This window comes from Marmota marmota, unplaced genomic scaffold, assembly GCF_001458135.2.
Source record: "Marmota marmota marmota unplaced genomic scaffold, marMar, whole genome shotgun sequence".
NCBI classification, from domain to species: Eukaryota; Metazoa; Chordata; class Mammalia; order Rodentia; family Sciuridae; genus Marmota; species Marmota marmota.
Genome location: NW_025999982.1, coordinates 2,361,959 through 2,387,712, shown reverse-complemented (window position 1 = coordinate 2,387,712; position 25,754 = coordinate 2,361,959). Strand labels below are relative to the sequence as shown.

General features: G+C 53.9%; 1 protein-coding gene across 1 annotated transcript; it reads left to right on the top strand.

Annotated features, from left to right (window-relative positions):
- Positions 1–1,824: 1,824 nt before the first annotated feature.
- Ip6k3 (inositol hexakisphosphate kinase 3) lies at positions 1,825–23,076 on the top strand. Its single transcript, XM_015487568.2, has 6 exons — positions 1,825–2,036; positions 11,652–11,988; positions 17,408–17,603; positions 18,792–18,967; positions 20,116–20,291; positions 22,278–23,076. Exons 2-6 carry the CDS (start codon positions 11,790–11,792, stop codon positions 22,743–22,745), a joined length of 1,215 nt encoding a protein of 404 aa, XP_015343054.1. The 5' UTR covers positions 1,825–2,036; positions 11,652–11,789; the 3' UTR covers positions 22,746–23,076.
- The last annotated feature ends 2,678 nt before the right edge of the window (positions 23,077–25,754 follow it).

Below are 25,754 nucleotides of genomic sequence, written 5' to 3'. Positions count from 1 at the left end.
CTTGCCTTCCCTCAATGAGTGAATGTGATCTGTCACCCTGGCGGGGGAGGGGAGCAGCTGTGGCCTGATGGAGCCCCAGTCCCACTTCACACCAGGCTTCAAGGCACCCTGAATCCCCATCACAGAGCAGGCTCTGCCCTGTCTGGGTGTGGGAGGCCTGTGTCTGTCCACAGTGAGGACTTGCTGTGGCAGTCACAGGGAGTCAGTGGCCAGGTGGCCCGTACCTGCTGCAGCCTTTCCTGTAGGGAACATACCTGTCACCTGTCGAGCAGCTCCTGCTGGGCCAGACCTGGGAGCGGGTGCAGAGGACACTGAGCAGCGTCCAGTGACGAGGACCAGGAAGCCTGGGCTGTCCCCCATTTCACCTGAGGGTGGACAGGGAGGAGGGAGGGGAGGCTGTCTGTGCAGGATGAGTGCTCCACAGAGCTCTTGGAAGAGCCGGCATGCCTAGTGCTGCCCCAACAGGTCTGGGGGACCAGGAGAGGGGGGTGGGGGTCCTGGGGCACAAGTCAGAGAGAGGCTGGAGAGGGGCAAGCGGCGTCTCTGATCCCGAGAGGAGGCTGACACTGAGAGTCTGGAGGTCGATGCCCACACAGGGAAAAGCCAGAAGGGACAGGTGGCCCCCTAACCCCAGGGGAACTTCGGCCAGGTGTCCAGGTTAGCCTGAGCTCCAAAGAGCCCTGCGCCTGTCCTTCCTCCACCCTATCTCTCCCCATCCACAGTCACCAGACCTCATCAAGCCTGCCTCCTGGAGGGACCTAGAAGAGCCCGAAAGAGGTAAAACCCCATGCCTTCCGGCCCCACTGTCCCCTCTGCCCACCAGGCTAGGGCTCACCTGTTGGTGACAGCATCTGTTGGCCACCTTTGATTTGGAGCCAGCGCTCTATACACAAACCAGAGCCTGACTTCCTGGCGTCAAGCTCCAGAACTGGAGGACAGGGGCCTGAGGTGGCCTCCCGCCCCATCCCGCATCACCCGACCCCAGCTTCCTTCCACCTCTCTGTCCCTGCCCGGCCCTGCCCTGGCCTCTGCGCACACCCTTGGCTTAGCTAGAGCCCTCTTCTTGCCACCCTCCCCCACTCAGCCTCATGACCCCATTTCTCCTTCAGGCCTCAGTTGGTCACTTCCCCGCTGCCCCCAGGTTGAGGGACTCCTCCTAAGTCCCGAGTTCTTCTCCCACCAAACACTTATATTGAAATCTCCCTCTGAATTGCTGAGCCCCAACTCAAGCGCTTGAACAGAGGGTCCTGGGTCAGCCCTAGCAGAGGGGCTGGCACACATGAGGGGCTCAGAAAACGACTTGTTGAACTGGTCATCATGCGCTGATTGACAGGATGGACAGAACACCTTGCTGTGTGACTGCCCCTCCCTCTTACAGCCATGGCACCAGGCAAACTGTGGCGAGGTTGTTGGGAATGTGGGGGCAGGAAGCCCAGGGAAAGAGAGGGCACGGTCCCCACCCTAGACGCCCCCCTTTCCTTCTGAGCAGGGATCAAAAAATAACCAGGAAGGCTGGGCATGCAGCTCGGTGATAGAGTAAATGCCTAGCACGCCCAGGCCCTGGTTCCAGCCCCAGAACCAAATAAACAAATAAATAACCAGGGTTCTTGAGACCGTTGGCCCTTGTGCCCAAGGCCTGGCATCTATCCAGGCAGCTGAGCGAACTCTCCTCCCCTGCCGACCACCCCTCCTTTCCCTCCTCCCTCCCTCTCTCCTCCTCTTCATCCCCCTCCCTCCCAGACCCCTGGCCCTGCCCCAGAGCAACAGAACACCCAGCTGACAGCTGGACTTGCCAGCCCCTGCCAGCCCTTCCCCGGAAGGTCAGGTGACCCTTCCCTTCTCAGGCCATTGGGAGCCCAGCCCTCCTGAGCAGACCTCTCTACCCCGGGCTCGAGTGGAGAGTGCTCTGGGCTAAGACGAGGCTTTGCCCAACGCCTGCAGATAGTGGGCACCGAGAGACCACACTCCTGCCTGCCTGAGCCCTCCCTTCCACATCTTCCTCTTGCCATCCTTGCTGTCCCCTGGAGGAGGTCCTGGTGAGTGCTGCCTTGCTGGAGAGACGTGGACAGGGGTGGCATGTTAGCCCATGACAATGCCTGAGCGTAGGAGAGGGGTCTCCTGGCCTTAGAGCTCATTCACTCCGAAGGGTCTCGTCTCCATCCAGGGCTGGCCAGGACCCCCCTGAGAGGTGCCTCCATGTGTCTGCACACGTGCGGGTGCTTGCTCCCCTGGGGGGTTGAGCGCAGCATTATTGAGATTCTGGCTTTTGTTCCTCTTCCATCCCCCCCTCACCCGCCAACCCCCCCCCCATCCCCTAGGGTAGTTCCAAGCCTCCCCTTCCTGGGGTGTGCTGGAGTCCTCAACTTGGCCCCTGGGTGGAGGCAGGGAGGGCAGGGGGTGAGCTGGGGCTGCAGAAGCTGCCGTGAGTGGCAGACACCAGATTGACCGGATGGACAGAACACCTTGCTGTGTGACTGCCCTTCCCCCTTACAGCCATGGAATCCCACTTGGGGCTGGATTAACCCCTTAGCGAGTATCCTGGAGAAGCCCACAGCACTCCCTGGGCCCTGGATTGGGATCGGCATGTCCTGACCCAGTAGCCCCACCCTTCCGCCCTTTGGGGCTGTGGGGTTGGATGACATCAGTGCCTGTGGGCAGTGACCTGGGGCCTGGGTGCCGGTCGTCCCTGGGGCACAGTGTCCTGTGGAGAAGGGTGGAGGTGGGAAACCCCCGAGATTTGGGAGTATCTGGGGGTGTCATGGGCCTCAGTCAGGGTCGCCTGTGGTGCCTGGGCCCTGGCAGAGTCTTGGGGTTCTACCTCCTTCGGGCTCTTCTAGGCCCCTCAGTGAACTGGGGTGGGGGACCCTGTGGTCGTCAGGATTCTTGGGGGCTTTACAATAAGTAAATAAGTCCCTTCCCCGGAGATTCAGATCCATGGAGTGGGATTCAGGCTTCTGTATTTTTTTTAAAAAAAGCTACCAGTTCCTTTACCTTTTTATTATGGAAAACCTACAGGGAAAAATAGAGAGAACGAAATCGTAAACACTCGCAGAGCCCGTACCTGGGTCTAAACAGCTGTTTTGAGTTTTTCCATATTTGCTTCATCAAATATGCTAAGGCTCAAGGATTCTGAAGTGATTTATGGATGTCGCGGCACCGCTCCCCACACAGAGCACCTCGTGGGTTCTTCCATAGCCCACGGCCACTTCCCGCCGACAAAATGAACACCTCCCAAGAACATCTGCAGCCAGCCGTGTTCTTAGTGCCCTAATTAACACTGCATTAGACCAGGATTCATCAAGACACTTGTGGTCAATCTGGAGATGCCCCCCAACTCCTCCAGTGACCCCCTCCACGCTGAGATAATGAAGTGAAGGGCCAGTTGTCCCACTGTAGGATAAAGACATGGCTGAGTGTGACTGTTCTCAGTACAGATAGGAAAACAGGCCCAGTAAGGAAGACGCAAGGAGTTTGAAGCAAGATCAAGTCTCCTGGTCCCCTCCTATGCTGTTTCCCTGGATGCTTACCCCACTGTGCTCCTTATCAGTGACCTGAACAAATCCTCCTCTGCAAAGGACCTGTGGCCACTGGAACTCCCTCCATCCCATCTTAGTGCATCCTGGGGCCAGTCCAGGCTGAGCCCACCCCGTGGCCAGCAGCAGCCCCTGCTTCCTTCTGCAGGGCACTTGCATAAATCCTTCCCAGGCAGAAATCCATATGGTTGCTATCTTGTTCGCCAGCAGCAGCAGGGAACAGCAATAAACTTTATGAGCACGGGTTGTTCAGGGAAGGAAACCTGTGTGCTGGCTGGGGAAGTGGGGGTGGGAAGGGAGGGGCCGGCAGGGGAGGGGCTGCACACGGTGCTGCATTTGTGCTGCTTTGTCTCATATTAGGACGGGGGTGGCCCAGCAGGCAGCTGAACAGGGCGTGGGGTGCGTCTGCACCAGGGTAGACCTGGGTGGGAGGCACCGTCAGAGTGGAGCTCACTCTGGACCAAGCTGCTGTGCTCAGACTTGGCTCAAGCTGCCATCTGGGTGCTTGGGTACAGGCCTGGGCAAACCCAGAGCAGTGCCCTGGTTGCTGGGTGTGGAGGTGGCATTGGCTTTGGTTTTGAGATGGAGCTCAGCCCTCACTGGGCCTCCCTGATCTCTACATGTCTGCTGCTGCCCTCTACTGGGGAGTGGCCCTGCTTGCGTTCTCCCTGAGATTCACTCTTCACAGTTGGCTCGCAGCTCTGGTGTGAAGAAGCCCAAACACACACACACACACACACACACACACACACACACACGCACACTCACCAACACGTGCACTCAGATGCACGTGCACACGCTCAGCTCTGCCTCATGATTGTGTGTTGACCATAAAGAGCTCTTCCTTTCTTGCAACCATATGTGTCTGGGCTCTTGCACAAGTCAGGTGGCTGATCAAATTACTTAGAGAAAGGTGGGAGGTGTGGGGAGGGGTGCCGGAGGTTGGGAAATGTGCAGGTGGGGCTGGGTGTTTAGAAATGTCCAAGATCCTGGGTACAGTTTCAAGAGGCAAGGTGAGGAGGAGCAAAGCATGGGTGGAGGAGCTGTTGCTACCACCCATGTCTCGGATGCTGTCCAAGGGCAGGATCTACTGAGAGGCAGGGAAGGAGAAGCCCCACTCTGCCTCCCCCAGACCAGACCTTCTAATGGCGCCTGGCTTTTGAGTCATCTTTCCCCCATGTTTCTCCGGCCTTGACAGCAAAATCAGAACATTGCTAGTGCCGCTAAGTACATTTGTCAGTGGCTGAAGGGCTTCTAAACTAATAATCGCTGTATTAAAATCGTATTTGGTCCTCAAACTGGAGAAACGTTGGGAGATTTTTAAATGTTAAGAGAAAAGGAAGAAAAAAAATCCCCTCTCAAAGGATAAAATCAGCCTTGAAATAAGTTTCTGTGACTGAGGAACATGAAGTATTGCTCTGTGATTCTGGAAATCCAGCCTTCCCCGGAAAATAGATGCTCTCCAAAGGCACATATTTCAGCCACGGCTGCGAAGGTGATGTGTGAAGTCCCCCCAGAGCTGGGTATTGATCCCACCGAGCAGGGGAGCCGCACAGGGAAAGGCATACAATTCTATGGCCCTTGAGTCATTTTTAGAATGGATTTCAAAATGCCACTTCCCCCGCCCTCCAGAAAATGAGCTTGTGTCTTCCCAGCCTGGATGGCCCCAGATGATGCACAACCCTTAGCCATGAGAGAAACTCCAAAATTCTCCTGCCCATTACGACCTAAGCAGTTTTAAATGGTTTTCAGGTCCTCTCAGCTCTAATAGATTAAAAAATGTTCCCTTGGGCATCACAAGGACGTTGAATGGTACTTGTCCCAAACCTCTGGCTCTGAGAGGCCTGTGGAATGTACGTTAGAGCTTCAGAGGCGAGAGGAGGGCAGGCCATAAACCATGCTGCTTTTGAATTGTGCAGCCTGCCAGATTTTATATTGCAGTCTTCTTTCGCTACGAGCTCTTTCTTAATTATCTTCTCCCCAGAATGCCCTCCCCTCCATCATCTAAGATTTATCAGGATGTGGTCTGGAAGGCTCCAGTAATCTCAAGAGACCATCGCCTTCCCAGGCTGAGCAGCGACCTGGGCCAGCTTCTCCTGACACCTGGGGGCAGGTGTAAAACCAGACAAGCCCAGGCCCAGCACCCTCTCTCCTGCAGGGCAGCATCCTGCCCCGGCCTTGCCCTTTCCTATCATTTCATATACACATGCTCCCTGAAGTGGGCTCCCCGGGGCTTAGCCAACCTCTCTCCTGCTCCCAGATCCCTTCCCAGACCCCACAAACCACCCCCATCTCAGCAGGGGGCAGTAGCTCTCTTAACCTTCCCGCCTGGACTTATTTATTTACTTATTTGGCAGTGCTGGGGATGGAACCCAGGACCTCATACATGCCAAGCAAGCGCTCTGCCTTTCAGCCTTAGCCTCTAGGACTCATTTTTCAACATAATTTTTTTCCTACCAGTCCCTGTGCGGTACTCATTATGCTTTTAGTATCTGTTGATTGAGAAAATAGATGATGACAAAAACCTCTAGGAATTCAATAATGCCTTTAAATGAATTTGTATTTTGGTAATCACCAGAATGCTTACATACATCTGAGAAATCATCGTGCTCCTTGGGTACAGTTTTCTACTCTGCCGACAGTGCTTGAGAGGGTGTGGATGTGGGTAGGTCTTGACCAGCCCACAGGTGGGAGCCCCTCACCCACAGCCTGTGAATTGGCATTGTTGATGGGGCTCCCGGGAGTGGCACTCTGCTGTCCAGCCAGGGCAGATCTGAGGGGGGCCTCCACCCCCAGCCCGACACATTTGCAATTCCAGTGCTTTGAAGGGAGACAAATGTCCCTCTCTCCAGGCCAAACCTCTTCCTCCAGCTTCACAGCCCAGGCCCCTTCCCCGGCCTCCTTTCCCAAGGCTCTGTGGGGAGGCTTGGGTCATTGCGGCTTATGGCATAGAGAGGGCCTCAGATAGGACCTGGCCCTAAAAGAATGATGTGTGTCTCAGGATGATGTGTGTCTCAGGATGCCCAGACAGAGCCCAAGGCTTGGTAGGCACCATCTCTGCAAGGAGGACTGCAAGGTGGGACTACAAGAGGCCCTGGATCTGAGTCCCAACTCTGGAGTTCACTAGCCCTGGCCCCTGAGAAAGCTCTTCTAGTTTTCTAACTCTTGATTTCTCCTTCTGAAAACAACTACCTTGAGGAGCAGGGGTGACTATAAAGCCAGTGGTCCACAGTCAATGCTTAATAGGAACGGCTGTTATATGTGAGCATGTGACTCATGTGAAGTCGCTTTCAACTTAAGAGCCCCACGTTGGGTACTGGCTATGAGTTCGATAGATAGAATCAGTCAGGATAGACTCTGGTTTGTGCTGTGTAACAAATGCCCCCAAATCTGAGTGGCTGAACACAGCAGAGATTTCCTGTCATGCTACAGATCTGATATACATAGGCACTCACAGACCCAGGCCAGCAGATCATATGCTCCCCAAATCCCTGTGGCCAGGGACAGAGAACGTGGGGAACTGCTCTTCCAGCTTTCACCCAAGTATGTCACCTGCACTTCCTTCTTTGTCTTGCTGGCCAAAGCAAGTTGCACTTACCTTCAAAGCTGCAATCAGACCACATGCCCACAGGGTAGAGAAGAACGTCTGTGAACAGCCCTGACATGGCCACAGCCAGTTTGTTTCCAAAGGCTCTGATGAGACATTGTCCATGACTGGTTTGTTAAGTTTGCACCCTTACAAGTGTGGCTTGTGGTTTCACCTGCCACCTTCCCTAAAAAGGGAGCAGTGAGTCCTAAGAGGTGCATCTCCCACGATTTTGATGGGCCCGGGTTCTGCATGTGGGTTGTGACTGTACATTCAAAGGCTCTCTGGAAATAAGCCATGTGGACTGGTAGCAACAGATCAGGGTGTCCCCATCCACTTTGCTTGTTGGGTGGCATCTGTCACTGTGTCTGCATCAGTAAGGTCTCAGGTCTCAGAATCACTGGTGTTATCACCTGTCCCATCTGCCAAGTACAGCCAAGGCCCTGTTGTCCACGAGCCTCCTTTCCCACCAGGGAATGTCTTGCAGCCAGCAGCAGGCTGGCCGTCACCCAGGCCCCATGGGGCTGCAGAGACAGTCTGTATTCTGTGTCCTGACACAGACCGCTCCATGGCCATACCCCATCAGCAGAAGTTAGCCTTGAGTGTCCTGGAGTGAGACCCAGAGTTACCTAACCCAGAACATGACCCGATGATAGGGTAGGAGGACACGGGGACCTGGTGTGTGGACCGTCTGCCCACTTCCTGGAGATGACAGGCAGCCCCTCTGAGCTCCCCCATCTGGAGGCCTCTCCCCTTCCCCACCAGCCTCATCTTCCCCCCCTCACACCTCCCCACAGAGCCCTGGGAAAGGAGGCCGGGGAAGGGGCCTGGGCTGTGAAGCTGGAGGAAGAGGTTTGGCCTGGAGAGAGGGACATTTGTCTCCCTTCAAAGCACTGGAATTGCAAATGTGTCGGGCTGGGGGCGGAGGCCCCCCTCAGTCAGGCCCTCCACCTGCCTACCCAGCCCCCCAGCTGACTCACAGAGTCATCCTGAGAATAACCCACGCAGTGACAAACCCCAAGTGGCGGAGATGTGCAAAAAGAGAGTTTCACAAAGGAGTTCTGTGATTCTGTCATCTGAGCCTCATGACAAAACTGTGGCGGTGGGCGAGAAGCGACTCAAGTGGTCATCCAGCTCATCCGGGGCCTCCGCACGCTGGTGGGATGGTGGGGACAGATCTCAGCTCCTGACTCCTCACCCCATATTCCTAGGAAACAGCAGGGCCTAGGGGTGTGGATCCAAGGCCAAGGCCCAAGCCAATGGCAGAAGTGCCTGCATGTGGCCAAAGGAAGCCCTGTCAACTGGGATCAGTGATTTGAGACTTCACAGAGCAGTGGGAAGAATGGAGGCCTTCCCTGGCTTACCACCCGCCCCTCCCAGAGTTGAAGGCCACACACAAAGGTAGAAACAGAAAGCCTCAAGCTTTCTTGGGAGTCCAAGGTCAACCTCAGTGCCAAGGTAAAGCCATGGAAGTATCCAGAGGGGCAGGATGCCAGGCTCAGGACATGCCAGGGGCTGAAGCCACCACTCCTCCCTCTTCCATCCACCCGTCCCACCAAGCTGCTCTCCCCTTACTAGCTGGAAACACATAGGAAAGTTACTCAACCTCTCTATGTCTCTATTTCCATGTCTATAAAATGGGCTGATAATACTGATTACCTTATAGAGTGGCCATGAGGCTAAAATCAGTTAATCTACATAAAGTGCCTGGAACATCACCTGACATACACCAACACTGTGTGTGTGCTACTACTTAGGGCTACTATTTGCTCCCTGCACTGACACTGTGGGGTAACAACTATGTCCTCAGAATTCTTTGGAGAGACAGGGGTATAGGAAAAGAGGAGGGGTGGTGGCTGCCCAGCACAGCAGCATAAGGGCCTGCCTAGAGCCAGCTCGGACATGTGGGTGGTCTGGGATGGCATCTGAAGAGGCCAGGCCTGGGCAGTACTGGACAGGGCCCTGGGGAGACAAGTGTGAGGAACGGAAGCCCTTCCTCTGTCTGGGGACAGGTCAGCTGGCAAAGGCTGACATGCAAGTGAGCTCAGGGAGAGGGGACATCGGGCTGCTTTGGTTTTTCCTTCTCATTTCCTTCTTGTCTTCTACAAATTTGCAAGTTAGGAACAGGTTGCCACACCATGGTGCTATCTGGTCCCACAGCCGAGGTGTCATGCAGTGGAAGATGACACCTACCTGAGGTCTGCTTCTCTTCCCACCTCCCACCAGCTTCTCTCAGCTCCTGGAACAGGCCCCCAGGGGGCTGCCTCAGGGCAGAGAAGCAGAAAGGACCTCCCGGCTGTCCCAGGCTGCCCCTCACCTGAGGCCTCAGATCTCCCCACCCCACACCCCACCCAGGAAGCATATGCACATGTGTCAAGCGGGACCCACGCTTCTCCCTTCCTAAAGAAGCACTTTGTGTCCCAAGTGCCACCAAAAAGAGGGAGCGTTCTGTGGCCTGCAGGATGGGAGCCTATGAGGGGTCCCATTTGGGGAAAAGAATGGACTGAGCTGAGGCTTTCGATGCCACAGCAGGCTGGAGGCCGGCGCCTGAGCAAGTTGATGATCACCGCTGTGCAGAGCCAGCCAGCCATGCCCGTGGCCTGGGCTGAAGGTCAGTTAGAGGGTTGATCATGCCCAGTGCTGCCTGGTCCAGCCACATCCGCAGCCAGGAGTCCAGCAGAGGGAGAGGACATTAATAACTTGGTGGTGACGGGCACCGCTGTGGGAATGTCCTCTCAGATGGGACAAACACAGTGGCAAGAGCCTCCCCTCGAAGTGTCTCCTTGGCGCTCTCCTGAGACAAAGTCAGAACAACTTTAGGGGCTGTATTTGTAGCCCAGAGTCCCAGCACTTGCCCATGATCAGGAGGGTAAAGGGAGCAATGGGGGACGGGGGGGGGGNGGGGGGGGGGGGGGGGGGGGGGGGGGGGGGGGGGGGGGGGGGGGGGGGGGGGGGGGGGGGGGGGGGGGGGGGGGGGGGGGGGGGGGGGGGGGGGGGGGGGGGGGGGGGGGGGGGGGGGGGGGGGGGGGGGGGGGGGGGGGGGGGGGGGGGGGGGGGGGGGGGGGGGGGGGGGGGGGGGGGGGGGGGGGGGGGGGGGGGGGGGGGGGGGGGGGGGGGGGGGGGGGGGGGGGGGGGGGGGGGGGGGGGGGGGGGGGGGGGGGGGGGGGGGGGGGGGGGGGGGGGGGGGGGGGGGGGGGGGGGGGGGGGGGGGGGGGGGGGGGGGGGGGGGGGGGGGGGGGGGGGGGGGGGGGGGGGGGGGGGGGGGGGGGGGGGGGGGGGGGGGGGGGGGGGGGGGGGGGGGGGGGGGGGAGCTGGAGGGACACTTTGAAAAGTGGCAGTCATGAAACCTGCCTCTCCTACAACTCAGAGCTACGGGGGACATGACCACTACAGCAGCAATGCCAGAAATCAGGACGATACTGAGCATTTTGCTCTGGGCACTGGGCTAACCTTTCCATGGCCCTTATCTCAATTCTGTCCCTGACCCCATGGGCAGGTATCATCATCCTGTTCTACAAATGGGGAAACTGAGGCCAAGAGAGGCTCTCCTGCTCACTTTCTCAAGGTCATGCAGGGATGTAGTGGAGCTGTGATGGGAACTGATGGTGCCCAGCTGCGCAGCACAAAAATAAAACCCTCCTGCAAAGCAGTGAGCTCCTCAAACTGCAGGGGCTTTACTTGCTTCCTGTTGGGCTGGGGTCAATGTCCCCAAAGGAAGGCAACATGACAAGACAAGTTAGGACCCAAGCTCTGCACTCTGGAAACTTACAGCTTGCATGTTGATTGAGTTTTCAATAGTATTTTAATATTTAAATTTAAAAGGCACAAAATAATATTTAAAGTCCCTCCCTCACCCCTGCTCCATGGAAGCAAATGTGGTGACCAGTTTCTCGTGACAGATCACTCCAGAAAGGGGCTGGGGTTGTGGCTCAGCAGTAGAGCACTTGCCTCCCACATGTGAGGCTCTGGGCTCGATCCTCAGCACCACATAAAAACAAAAAAACAAAATATTGATCACTTCAGAAGTAATCAATGCATATTTACAGTCTTTTTTTTTTGGGGGGGGGGGCTGGTACTGAGGATTTAACCCAGAAGCACTCATCCACATCCCCAGCCCTTTTTTTAAAAAAAAAAAAAAATATTTTTTTTAAGTTGTCAATGGACCTTTTTTAAAATTTATTAATTTATTTAAATGTGGTGCTGAGAATCGAACCCACTGCCTCACACATGCTAGGCAAGTGCTCTTCCACTGAGCCACAAACCAGCCCTAGCCCTTTTTATATTTCATTTAGAGACAGGGTCTCACTAAGTTGCTTAGAGCCTCGCTAAGTTGCTGAGGCTGGTTTTGAAGTCACGATCCTCCTGCCTCAGCTGCTGGAATTAGAGGCGTGCACCACGGCACCTGGCCACTTGTGTAAGCTACCGTGAGGAACCTGCTCTGGCAGAGGCTGGGGACCTTGTGGACTCTCCCGGTACTGCCTCCCCAGCACACTCTCTCCCTCACATAATGTCCACTTTCCTCTCCTTTCTAGAGAGCCCACGGCCAGGGAGATCACTGTGTTGTGACATCAATCAAGGCCAAGAAGGAGGAAGGAGAGGCCCACGGCCAGGCTGCAACCTGTCCAGGAGCACCCACCTCAGCCTCTTCTGCCGGAGGATTCTCTGGCACCATGGTTGTGCAGGGCAGTGTGGACACCAGGGACATCAGGGTGGGCGTGCGGCTGGAGCCCTTCCTGCATCAGGTCGGAGGGCACCTGAGCGTGATGAAGTACGACGAGCACACGGTGTGCAAACCCCTCATCTCCCAGGAGCAGAGGTTCTACGAATCCCTGCCGCTGGCCATGAAGCGGTTCACCCCACAGTACAAAGGTGAGCGCAGGCAGCCAGGCCATACCAGGCAGGCTCCTCTGCTGGCCCCAGTGCTTTCCGTGTGCTATGCCGTGGGAGTGTGAGGTTGCCATGGAGACGTGCCCCTCTCCTCACAGGGCCAGGCTTCACTGTCCTAGCTTCTCTGAGCTCTTCAAAGCCTCCAGGTCTGGAGTGTGATCCACTTGGCTTCCCTATGCATTAGCCTAAGCCACCAGGCTTCGGGGAAATCGAAAATGGACTAAATTATACCCTAGTTGCACTAGTCCCTGCCATGCTGGTCTGTGCCTTGGGGGCGTCATAGCTGGTCGTATGACTGTGGCTAACCACAGGACAGGTTGAAGCCTCCTTAACCTCCCTCTGGAGGCCCAGGCAGGAGGGGCTCAGGAACCTCAGGCTGAGTCAGGGATTGGAGAAGCTGGGACATGCTCGTTTAGGAACCATATTTAGCATGAACCCAATTGAGAGCCACTGATAGGGGGTGACCAGGGCCTCGAGGCCCAGGTATTGCTTCTGAGCACTGTTCCACACATGCCTGAACTTTAGTCTAGGCTGCCAGGTTCTCCCGAGAATCTGAGACAAGATAGCTCATCATCATGTCCTGAGAGACAGGAGAGGACAGTCCCAGCCACCTCTGCAGGCCCCTTGTCTCCCCCCGTTGGGCTGGGCTGAATCTTCCAAGGCCGCAGGCCAGTGTTGCCTGGCTGGTTGTGGGTCACTGTTCATCTTGTCAGAGCACCCACTGGAATTAATGTCTGTCCTTTTGCAACTGAACTTAACCCAGCGAAGGGGTGGCAGGCCCTGGCATGGGGCGGACTCCTGCCAGGAGCATTTCATACTTGTTCAGCACAACTGGGCAGCTGAGGAGGATGACAGGGCCCCTGTGGGCAGAGCCAAAGAGGGAAAGGGGTTGCTCTGGTCTACAAGAGACCACAGCCCAGCGCCACCCTGCACCTTGCTAGCACCAGGCCAAGCCTCTGGTGAGACAGCACCATTCTTGGCACCCCCAAGCAATGCTCTGTGGTCCAGATCTCTGCCAGGCTTTCCCCTTTAGGTGAGGCCATCCTGGAGACACCCTCTTGGGGGCTCTGATAACTCAGAAATTACCAATGCTCCCCAAATTATAATGGGGATATATCTCAATAAGCCCATTGTAAATTGAAAATATCATTAATTCAAAAATGCATTCAATAAGCTTGGTGTGGTGGCAAACACCTATAATCCCAGTGACTCAGGAGGCTGGGGCAGAAGGAGAACAAGTTTGAGGTCAGCCTCAGCAACTTAGCAAGACTCTCAAAATTTAAAAAAGGACTGGGGATGTAACACCCTTATGTTCAACCCCCAGTACCAAAAGGTTTTCAAAAATGCATTTAATACACAGAGTCTACCCAGCCCTGGAGCTTAGCAACACCACACCCAGGAGTCTTGGTTGTTCCCCTCATGATCATGTGGCTCACTGGGAGCTCCAGTTCACTGCCACTGCCCAGCATCAGAGAGAGTACTATGCCACCTCGGGGTGGCCCCTGGAAGGACCAACACTCAAACATCAATGTGTAGTTTCTACTGGATGCATGTGGCTTTTGCACCATCATCAAGTCAAAAAACTGTAAGTCAAACCACCCTGTGTTGGGGACTCTCTGTAACCTGAGCCAAGGTCAGAGCTGAACCATCAAGGCCCCAGCCCTGCCTTCAGGGCTTCTGACAGGAGGTGGTGTTTCCTCAGGGAGGTGCCTTCCCACAGCAGTGACGAGGACACTGAGATGAGACAGTAACTAAGCACCCACCTACCTGTGCAGGCTCTGGGGTGACCCCCAAACACGAGGCTCTGATGAAGCAGAAACACAGAGCCCACACTCACCATCCCTGCAGGGCCAGGGTCCAAATACCAACTGACACAAGACAAAAGAAGACACTAGAAAAAGGCCCAGAACCAAGGAGCACCATGGGATTCATCCCCATACACCCAGGATGGAGCAGGAAGACCACAAGCTGAGGTCAGGTTGCAGACAGGGCGGGTCCTGAGGGCTCGCGGGTCCTGCAGGCTGCTGGTTTCTCCAAATCTGAGAAGTAGTTGCAGCTAACTCTAGTATTTGCTCTGTGCCTGGCACCTGCACATGGTCTCTGGACACTAATTCATATAACCCTCACAAGCCCCTGGGGCAGGTACCTTTATTACCCCCTTGGCACAGATGAGAAAATTGAGGTCCAGAGAGGTGACCTAGCTTGCCTGAGGCCACACAGCCAGGGACAGGCAGAGTCGGAATTGAAGCCCCAAGGCCTGGCTCCCAAGGATGGGTTCTTGGCCACAAAGGGCCACTCCACCAAGCTCCACTGTTACTAAAGGGAGGGACTTAGGGTGTCAGTGCTCAGGAGGTCACCTAGCCCAAGGAGAGAGGAGATGTGGCTTGCTGGGAGTTACTCAGCCAGTGATCTCATGTGAGGGGAACGCGAATGCTCATGAGGCTCTCTCAGTGATTTCCCGATTTCTCCTCAATAGGAACAGCCCCTTAGAAAGAGGGGCCATTTCTGATGTGGCTGCCACCTGCCACAGAATATGCCCTCTGCATTTTAACTGCCTTGCAGCAATGGCAGCAGGGGAACCTCAGGTTCCTCAGGAACCTCCTTGTGCCAGAAGCTCACTCTGGACCTTTGCTGGGCTCCCCAGGCCTTGGGGCTGCACCCCTCTACCTCTGAGTCTGCCCGTCAGCCTTGGGCGGATGGGGACATACTCCTAAGTCCAATTGGCTAACACTTCAGCTGGATTCATATTACAGACGGCGGTGAGCAAATGTCCTCATAAGCTTAAAAATAAATACATGACAGAATATTCACCAAGACTCAGGAAGCTGCTCAGCCAAACTCAAATTGCTGAGATGCTTTGAGTGTGCCAATCGTGGTAGTAAGCACTCTTGTTTGCCGAGCCGGCAGGGACCCTGGTTGAGGTGCGTGGGGAGGACTGATGAGTGGGGTGACAGGTGTGGTGGTGGGGGCTCTGGCTGGGCCCCAACTTTCCTGGCCAGGCAGTGGCCACAGAGGTCTGGGAGTCCCTGGGCCTAATCCCCATAGGTACACCTGACAAGCTGAGGCTGGGCTGAGCTGCTCTGGCTCTTGATTAAAAGAACAACCTAAGTATTAAGGAGCCTGGAGTCCATGGTCATGCAGAGCAGTCAAGTGCAAGCAGCTCCAAACTGTGCAAGGCGGCTCTCTGCTAAGGATCCCACCCAGCAGGGCCAGCTTCAAGGGAAGGGCTGAGCAGAGCCACAGACGGGTATATGAGAGACAGGGAGGGAAAGTGAAGACAGACGCTGAGCCCATCAGAGGCACACTCAAAGACAGAGAGGCCAGGACGCAGATCTGGCAGCGTAGCGCTGACAACATGAGAGATGGAAATGACTTCTGCATTTTATTGGTTTTGCGTTATCTACACCGCTCGCTGCTCTCCATTTAGTCAGACACTCGGAACCGATGAGATCAGGCGAGACCTGGAGCCTGGAGAAGTGGGTGAAGGTCACATTTCTTGTCCCTCCAGAAAGTCCTCCAGGGTCCAAGCTCCCCTACACCATGGTTTCTGACAGACCTGTCACTACAGCCTCTAAAGTGCAAAAGGTCAGAGGGTTGCTAGCTTGAACTTTACAAAATCTGAAAGAGCCCTGCTCTGAGCCAGGACACCTTTCTGGGTTCCCCAGGCAGGTGGAGGTCCCCAAGGACAGGGTGGACACAGAGGCCAGCCCACTCTCTCCCCGTCACACGAGGAGGAATGGGTTCAGGTCAGTTCTCCTCCCTAGAACAAGCACAGTGATGTCCTTCTTGAAGGACACGGGGATGGAAATGCAAACCCCATGTCCTGGGCTTCCGGATGCTCCCAGGCCTCTGTGCTGACAGCCTCTCCTGAGGGGGTGAAATCGTGGCTTCTCTGTTCTGGATCACAGAACAGGATGACCAGAGCCAATGTGACTGGGGACACAGCAGGAGTGCTTCTTATGCACACACAGTAAACACAGTGTGACAACAATGAACACTCCCCATAGAATCTTTGCCTCCATATAACGGTGTGTCCCTTCTTCTGTGCCCATGTCTGGCGTGGCCCTCTCAGAGCTCCATCCCATAGCAACCATGCAAACTTGGCTCTTCAGCCTCCTGGGCCTCCATGTGCACCCACGACCACCGCCCAGGCAGGTTGCCACTCTGAGATCACAAATGAAAAGCACACAGTATCATCTCGGGGCCACACACAGTAGGCAGAAAGACACGGTAATTATGTTACTGTTGTGACTATGTCCCCAGCCTGCCGTTAGCTCAATGCTCTCACATGCAGAGTGGTGACAGTGGGCTTGTTCCAGGATGAGGGCTGGTGTTAGCCAAGCTGCAAAACCCCAGGCCCAGGAATGGTATTATCGTTATGATTATTTCACCAGACAGGAACCTGGGACGGGATGGCAAAAAGTAAAGATTTTTTTTTTGCAGGAGCTGGAGAGAAAATGTCCCTCCCAGGCTGCAAAAATTAGGGAACTGGGAATCTGAGATGACAGGATAGACCCAAAGAGTGCTGAGCTAGGCACCAGTGGCCCTGGAGAGTGACTTGCTGAATTATAGAGCAGCCCTGGGAACAAGGGTCTGTACCGAGCAGCCCTGGTGGGCCTGGCAGGGACGTGGGCAGGGAATTCAGCAGCCTTTACTGCCAGCTCAGCAGAAATCACCACTTACACTTGGGGGTGACCAAGGGGCTGGGGGAGGAAACGGACAGCGTGGAGCACATACAAACGTGCAGCCCGCCCGTGCTCTCAGCCAGGGTCCAGGCAGAAAGCAAATGGTGCATTAGGGAGAATCTTTCCAAGGTGCCTTTGGCTTGGCGCTACCAGGAGCGGGGTGCACCCAGGGTAGGCAACACTGGAAAGCTGAAGTCCCAGGTCTGAAGGGCAGGGTGAGGGGAATAGCGTCACCAATCCAGCATGCTTGAACACAGACCTGGTCAGTGACGTGGGGAGAAAGCCATGGCACAAGAGCCCAGACTTCCTCCTCCCACCCTCCCATGCCTGCAGGGTCCCCTATTGGCCAGAGCCATCAGGATACAGGAGCACAGGGAAGCCACTGGGGCACTGCATAGGGTCAGCCCCTCCACACAAGGCAGGGCAGAGAGGGCACAGAGTGTCGGAGCTGGAGAGCTGACAGAGAAGACTCAAGAAGCAGGGGCAGGAACAAGCCTGTTCTCAGAGAACTGCCCACCTGGCCACATCTGTGCTGCTGCCTACACTGGGGCAATGACAGTCACCACTGGATGCCAGGCTCCAGGGAAGACGCCTGGCTTCTACCACCAGAGCCACAGGTTGGGGAACTCTCACAGGTCTCTGAGGTGGGTCAGTGCCCACGTCTGCTCAGAGGGACGTTCCATCTGATCTCTGCCCGTTTCCTCCGTGTCCTGCAGGTACCATCACAGTGCATCTCTGGAGAGACAGCAGGGGCCATCTCAGCCTGGTCGCCCCCGCACTGAAGGAGAACCGGGAGCCCTTCAAGGTCTCCCCAGATTCTGCAGCAGTGGCCATCTGGCAGACACTTCAGCAGACCACCAGTGGCGGTGGCTCCCGGCCCCTGGCCCAGCTGGCGCACTCCCTCAAGGAGAGGTGAGAGCTCCTGCGCAGACGACAGAAAGCTGGGCGCTTGTCCCTTGGCAGGGACCAGCACAGTGCCCACCTGTGCCCAAGGCCAACCTCTCCCCCGGGGGGGTTGGCACCGAAAAAATGAGAAATTCAGATAAAGGCTCTCTCTAGAATAACCCCTGTGGCCAGAGACAGGAACGGGCTTTCTCTAATGCTGCTTCTAGAAGGAGGATTACTGTGCATTTTACCTCAGAGGTTGATGCACATGTGCTGTGGAGCAGGTACTTGGTAACTATTTGTTTAATTAAATATCTGTTTCACCGAGACCATGAAGTGTCTCTGGGGGGAATGTGCTGAATAGAAACCCTGGAATAGTTTATAGGAAGGAAGTGTGGCTAATTTCTCTCAGAAGTCAGCTCTTTCCTTAGCGGTTAGGACAGAAAAAGGAGAGAAGTCCATGCAGCACACCATCAGTGCCTAGGGACCCCAGAGACCCAGGGGCCTGAGGTCCTCGCAGAGATCTCCAGAGCCTCTGATAATGTGTGCTGGCCTTTCTCAGACAGAAAGGGATCCCTGGGGATTTTTAAAACATTTATGGGAAACAAAAGGGAACTAATGCAGTGACAATATGGCCCTCCCCAAGGAGCCCAGTGGATCTAATTAAGCCTCTTGGCTTGGCAGGAAGCAGCACACATCTCCATTCTCAAATGGAGATGCCAAGATGCAGAGAGGCCAGGAGAAGGAGGGCAGACCAAGGCTCCTGTCTCCCACAGCCCCCACCAGTCCCATTCCCCATGGCCTTCTGAGACCTCAGGAGATAACAACATGCCAGGGTGTAGAAGCCAGCCTGACTCTGGGGCGGGCGGGGGGGGGGTCACTGTCCCATACTGTGTGCCTCAACAGTGAGATCATTAATACACCAGATCACTTACAAGTGAACTTGAATCACCTCAGCCCTCTGAGGGGTGACACACCTGAGGAGCCACCTGGGGCTTGAGAGGATTGCACTGTGGTGTGATCTGGTGAGCAAAGAGGGCACTTAGGACCCTGCAGCTGTCTCCTGGCACCTGGTGAGAGACGTCCTGGAAGTCAGCTGGGGACAGCACTTGTCAGAACCTGTCCCAGAGAGCCTGGGCAGTCCACACAGGCATCCTTCCCTGGCCTCTGGCTGTGGCTGCCCTGACTGTCATCCTGTGCTCCCCACGCCTGCAGCCCCACCAAGGCGCTCCTGAGGCCTGAGTTCCACCTCAACACCCAAGTCTCCTCACTGGTGCAAGATTCTAATGGAAACCAGGTTGAGAGGCGGGGCTTCAACCCATGGGGCCTGCACTGCCACCAGGCCCATCTGACCCGCCTGTGTGCTGAGTACCCAGAAGACAAGTGTCACCGTATCCTTGCCACCCTCTGCACCACACATGGTCCCACAGGCAGGAAAACACACCCAGAAGGAGCAGTGGGAGATAGAGAGAAGGAGGCGCAGAGACAGAGGAGACAGAGGGACATGGGGCAGGGGTGGAAAGGGGAGACAGACACACCCAGGGCCAAGGGATTGGGACAGGGAGAGAGAGACGGAGGTGAGGGGTCATTTGAAGGCCAAGACCATAAACCTTGGACCTACAAGAGATCAGATCTCTCCAAAAGAAAACTTAAGAGGATGGAGACGTTAGACTGGGAATTAAGCTGAATGCAGTGTCCCTGGTAGGGCCATTGACATGTCTCCTGTCACCTAGGCAGTAGGATGAGTAGGGATGGGGTTTCCATAGGGAGAAGGAATGAGTAACACCACTCTGGGTGAAGGTAGGAGGGGGTCAGAGGGCTGGCTGAGTCCACCCAAATCCTCCCTGCAGATGTCTTCCCATGGGCCCCTGGGGCAAGGAGGGCGTGCAGGTCCTCCCTTAGGGAAGTGCCCATGGGGTGGACTCTGAGAGGAGGCAGACACCCCTCCCCCCCCCACAGACGGCCATATCCTCAGTGAGCAAATTTAGATTTGAAATGCCCCTCCATCACCACTGGGCTGCTGCCTGCAAACAGGCGGCTGGTTTCACAGTATTTACTAAGACACATCTGCAACCTTAATCCCTAAGAAGCTTTTGCAGGATAATTACTCCACTGAAATTAATATTCCTGCAACTCATCTCCGAAGCGAACATCAACCCACTTCTCCCAAAAGGTATTGGCCCATTCAGTGACTGGAGGTTTTAGCCTTATGATTTTCTGCCATAAAATGTAAATTGGGCATGGCCTGCCAGGGATTTCACGCCTGCATTTAAATTTCAATCTCAGAGCAAAATGGAAAAGAGAAAAAAGGCTCACATACTCATAAACTCCCCCTAAATAAATGGACTTATTAAAGCAGCCTGCAAAGCTAATACCTTGCATTTGTAATAGCAAGGGCTTGCCTGTAAGGGAGGAAGTTGGAGTGAGTGAATGACAGTCTAAGCAGGCATTTCCAGACAGCTTCTAGGGCATGCTAACTGCCTCAGAGGGACAGTAGCCTTGATGTCCTCAGAGTCTTTCCTTAACTTAGCATGACTAGGGTTCTTGCTGCTGGAAAACGTAGTGTCACAGTACACACATCCCTGTATCCTGGACCTGAAGATGGGGACCCGGCAGCACGGAGACGATGCATCCGAGGAGAAGAAGGCCCGTCACATGAGGAAGTGTGCACAGAGCACCTCGGCCTGCCTGGGCGTGCGCATCTGCGGCATGCAGGTAGGTGCAGAGCAGGGGTGGGCATCTTGGCATGTCTGCTGTGGATGAGCATGTCTCCCCACACCCCTCCCTCCCTGCAGAGCCCATCACTTTTAGGGAGCAACTGAGGAGGCCAGAGACCACTTTTGCAATAAGGACATGCATCTCTTGGTCTGGGGCACATTGGTTGTTTTGGTCTTGCTTTTGCAGCGCTGGGGATGGAACCCAGAGCCTTGGGCATGCGAGGCAAGCGCTCTGCCTCCAGCCCACACGCTGGGTTTTATTAAGAGCATCCTTCAGGATAGTCATGTCAGAAGCCCACCATTTTTTAGCTCCATCTTTGGCAGCTGAAACCTTCTGCAGTGGCCCCATGGTTCCTGCCCATGTTGAGAGAGACCTTTGATGACAGTGTGTGGCAGGGACTGCAGAAAGAACTGAGAGGGGGTGCACTCTGCCTTCCTGATCCCGTGCCCTCTGAATGATGAAGCAGAATCCTGTCCTCCCTACGGGACTCAGTCGGCTCTTGGAATTCTTATTAGCCATTCTCTCTTCTGCATCCACCTTTTCTGCTTCTGATGCCTGGTTTGGATAAAAAAGTGAGCAGATCATAACCTGCCAAGCCCAGACCAAGGATGGTTCATTTCCTTCTTGCCCAGACCCCCCGTTTCATCATTGCTTGGCAGGGCTGCAGAGAGCAGGGGGATAAACTGCCTCCACTCCTTCACTCTCTCAGTCTGTCTACTCCAAGCAAAACCAGACACTGATTTGACGGTAAACGTTATAGCTTTCCTTAATTGAAACTGCCACCCCTTGAAGCTGGAAGTTGAGTCTATAAATTCGTTGCACAGATGTCCCTGGGAAGGCTTGGAACGCAGTCCTCAAGAGAATGGAGTGTGATGATTTGTGGTGTAAATGGAATCTCTCTCTGGACCTCAAACCTTCTGAAATTGATCTGATTTATTTAGAAAGTGATGCCTGTCGTGTATTTATGATGGCTAATTTAGCAGCCGATCTCCAGCCCTCCAAAGGCGACACCAAGCTTATCAGATCTTTCTGATTTTTTTTCCCCCCAACACTGGTTTTCAGTAAACATATCATGTAATCTGAAGGCAAGAAAGACTTGAGACGCTGTCTTAGCCAGGTACGGGTGGCCCTGCCCAGGTGTGCCAAGTGTCCTCTGGCGGTGCCAGCCATGGGCCTGGGCTTAGTTTCTGCTGTTGCCTATGCCATCTGAATGAAATGGGGGCGGCTGCCATGGTCCCCCATCAGCATCTCTCTTCCATCTGCTCCCTTCTGGTGGCCAAGACATGTCAGAGGAGGGGAGGGGAGATGGTGCCAAGGATAGGCACCACCAGCCACACAGAGCAGCTATAAGCCTCCCTCCTCCACTCAGGCCTCGCTCCCCCACCCAACCCAGCAGCTGCACTGTCTGCCTGCAAACTCCGCCCACACCTGACCTAGCCTGTCTTCTCATCTTCAGACAATTCGCCCCACTCTACCTCAAGAACCAATACTGTTTCCTTAAAATCTGCAGAGAAAGGGCTTTATAAACTTTGTTGGGAAGAATTTAATCTAGTTGGGTTTCCAAGGCCATTGGCTGTGATTTCGGATTCCTACTAAAGCTTTCTAGCTTGGGTTTGCTAATATCTAAATTGAAGAAGGCCAGAAGCCAGGGCTTAAATCATCATTTGGAGGTTGACATCGGAAATTCACCAGAGAAGAGATCCAAATCTTTGCCTCATGGGTGGAGGGTCACCCCTGTAGGGTGAAGGATCTTTAGACCTTGGATTATTATTAAAGACTTGCAGAGAGAGCATTTTAAAAAGTAAAAGCGACACTGGGGCGAGATGGAATATCATTTTCTGCTCTCTTCAGTTCCTCTTGCCCCCCCCCCATCTCCTGGAAATCTGTTCATAGACTATGGAAGCTTGACTGTCGAAGGGGCAATTTTTTTAAAGTTTACAATTCCAATTCTTCACATTTTCTCTTTCTTCTTTTCAATGTAAGGTTTATCAAACGGATAAGAAACACTTTCTCTGCAAAGACAAGTACTATGGAAGAAAACTCTCAGTGGAGGGCTTCAGACAAAGCCTTTACCAATTCCTGCACAATGGAACCCGTCTCCGGACAGAGCTCTTGGAACCCATTCTGCACCAGCTCCAGGCCCTCCTCTCCGTCATACGGAGCCAGAGCTCATACCGGTTCTATTCCAGCTCTCTCCTTATCATCTATGATGGGCAGGAGCTCCCAGAAAGAACCCCAGGTGGCCTGCAGCCTCAGGAAGCTCCTCAGAAGGCCCGTGGCAGTGCTCCAGGAGGTCTGGCCAAAGTTGACATTCGGATGATCGACTTTGCCCACACGACATACAAGGGCTCCTGGGATGAGCAGACCACCTACGATGGACCAGATCCTGGCTATATTTTTGGCCTGGAAAACCTCATTGGGATTCTGCAGGATATCCAGGAGGGAGAATGAAACTTCTTGGCACGATCTGGAATTTTCTGGGCTACAGATTTTGAAAAGGGACCTATTGTTAGCTAGGATAGGGTAGATACCCCTTAGATGTCTTTTCTAATAATCAGATCTACCTTCAAAGGCCATCTCTATACATGGCAGACTATATTAACCGTTGCTAAAGAAATACACCCCGGAGGCAATTCCACATGCCGGGCACCTCCTGTAATGCTGGTCATCTGTCGGCAGCACCGAGGAGGAGCAACAGAAGCAGAGGCCAGCACTGCAGTGAGTCTGGAGCATTTGCATCTACAAATGCTTTCTTGTCATGCTGCAGTCCTCCTGGCTGTGAGGGGAAAAAAAAAAAAAAACCCTCCTGGAAGAAGTCTTGAAGAATGAATTCCCAAGTTCAAGGATTTTTCTGCCTGTGTGAGCTGCCGGCTCCACGGGCACACAGAGCCAACCAGTGCCTCTTACCTTCCTAGAGGAGTGGGTATGGATGAGACCCACTTGCCTGTCTCACCTGCTCTATACCCAGGTTCTCAATGACAAGGACACAGGCTGGGGGTGCACCCTGATTGTCGAGAGTGTGCCTCACATGCACAAGGCCATAGGTTTGGATCCCCAGCACCAAGATAATAATAATCTAAATAAATGGACAAGGACACGCCCGGGCATGAGCACTAGTAAACCAAGACCTTGCCTCTCCATTTTTGCCTATGGAGAAAAAGGTCTCTTTATAGATTTCCCACTGCCTACGGGAGATGAAAACTCTACCACATTCTGACCACAAAATGACTGTGACCATGAAATGAAACTTCCGGTGGGGGTGGAATGCACGTGAGGAGGAACTCCTGGTGTCAAACTCTACTCTCTGCTTTCTGTTTATTTATTTGGGAAGGTGGGGGTGGGGGAGTCCAAAGAAAAGAACCTAGAGGACCGAGGAAACCAGGGCAATGTTTACAAGACTGGTGGACAAGTGTAAATAGAAAATAAGAGCAAACAGTTCTAATTAATTCCTTCTTCTGCAGTGTGGGAACCTATTACAATGCCCTTGGGTCAAGCGCTGCGATACGTTCCCCAATTAGGGAAATAAATTTGTAAATAAAATTGCTGAGGTCACCAGTGATTATTGGTGGGCCTTATTACCCTTTCTGTTTGTTTATTCTGATCAGCACACTGTATGGTAGTTCCAATTTATGAGCGACTAGAGTATACAGCAAGAATAGCTCCCTGATTTCCTGCAATCCTTCAGGGAACTCGGGTGGAAATGGTGGTTAATAAAATATTTGCATGTATCTGCAAGGCAGGCACCAGATCTTTCATTTCATTTGAAACTTATATAATGCAAAATTAAATAGTTATTGGATTCTAATGGATAACTGCCGTCAAGTTTCCAAAATTTCCATACTCAGAAGGAAAAGAGTGGCCTGGATCATAAAAATTTTTAATTCTGGATTACACTGCCTGGATTTTAAAGTAGGATTTAAAAATCCCAAATTATGTTTGGCCAAGGTAATGACAAAATTATTTTTGCAGACTGTGCTTACGGGGGAAAGTGGGGCCAGAGCATGTTAGGTGGCAAAAGAGAGCCAACTTCAAACTAAATATTTGCCTATGACAAAACGGAGCCCTAAACCTTTTCTTGCTTGAGAACTTGGTACTGCACCAACCAAGTCCAGAGCTCCCTGGCTTAGCTTCTCATCCCCACGCATTCCTAGCTCTGGATGTTGTGGGACTGGAATCTAAATCTATGGCTGGTCCACCCTGGTCACAACATGCCACAGCTGCTGTCTGTGTCCTTCCTCCTCTCCACGTGATGCCCCTCTCACCTCACCTCTCCCCATGGTCCCCTTCCCCTGTGAGGCCTTCTTCCTCCTCTCCAAACCATTTGAGGCCTGGCCTGAGTTCCCATCTCCTCCTGAAGATGGCCCCAACAAAATGGCACTTTATTGTAAGAAGAGGAGAGTTGCTAATGGTTTTAGGTTGTTCTTACTGGACTGCTGGACCCAAAGGGGGCCACTGTGGTCTGGAATCTGCTCTGCAGATTTGGGATCTCTGAGGAATGAGCTCATCCAGTTGATTCCAATCGGGGAAGAAGGAGAAGAACAGAAAGGTACATAGAGCCAGGTGTGGTGGTGCACCCCGGAAGTCCCAGCTGCTCGGGAGGCTGAGGCAGGAGGACTTGAGTTCAATGCCAGACTCAGCAACTTAGTGAGGCCCTGTCTCAAAATAAAAAATGAAAAGGGCTGGGGAGGTGGCTCAGTGGGTAAGCACCCAGTTTAATCCCTTGTACCAAAACAAGGTCAAGGTACACAGAGAAAGGAAAATAGGAGATATTTATGTATTTGGGTCACAGATCCAAGTTTACTCAAAAAAGGCAAAAGAGCCAGGCATGGTGGCATACTCCTGTAATCCCAGTGATGGGGAGACCGAGGCAAGAGAATTGCAAAGTCAAGGACAGCCTGGGCAACTTAGCAAGTCCCTGTCTCAGAATAGAAAGTTAAAAGACTAGGGATGTAGCTCAGTCATAGAGTGCCTCTGGATTCAATCCCCAGTGACACACACACACACACACACACACACACACACACACCCCACAGCAGAAGGCATGAGGGAGCTCTAAATAATGCGGCAATCGGAAGCTATTTGTTCTGGTCTTTTTATTCATGCTAGGGAAGATGCAGCTCATGGGGAGCTTAGGTTCTAGTTGAGGAGGCAAGAGTAACACATGTGAACTGACAATGAACCACACAAGAGGATTTGCTGTCAATGATATGAAGGATGTATCTGTGTGGTGCAGGTGATCAGTGCTATAACACCTTTAAGCTAAAGAGGCTTAGCTGGGTGACCCATGCTTGTAATCCCAGCAGCTCAGGAAGCTGAGGCAGGAGGATCTGTGTTCAAAGACAGCCTCAGCAACTTAAGGAGTCCCTAAGCAACTTATCAAAACCCTATCTCTAAATAAAATATTTTTTAAAAGGGCTGGGGATGTGGCTCAGTGGTTCAATGCCCCTGGGTTTGATTCCT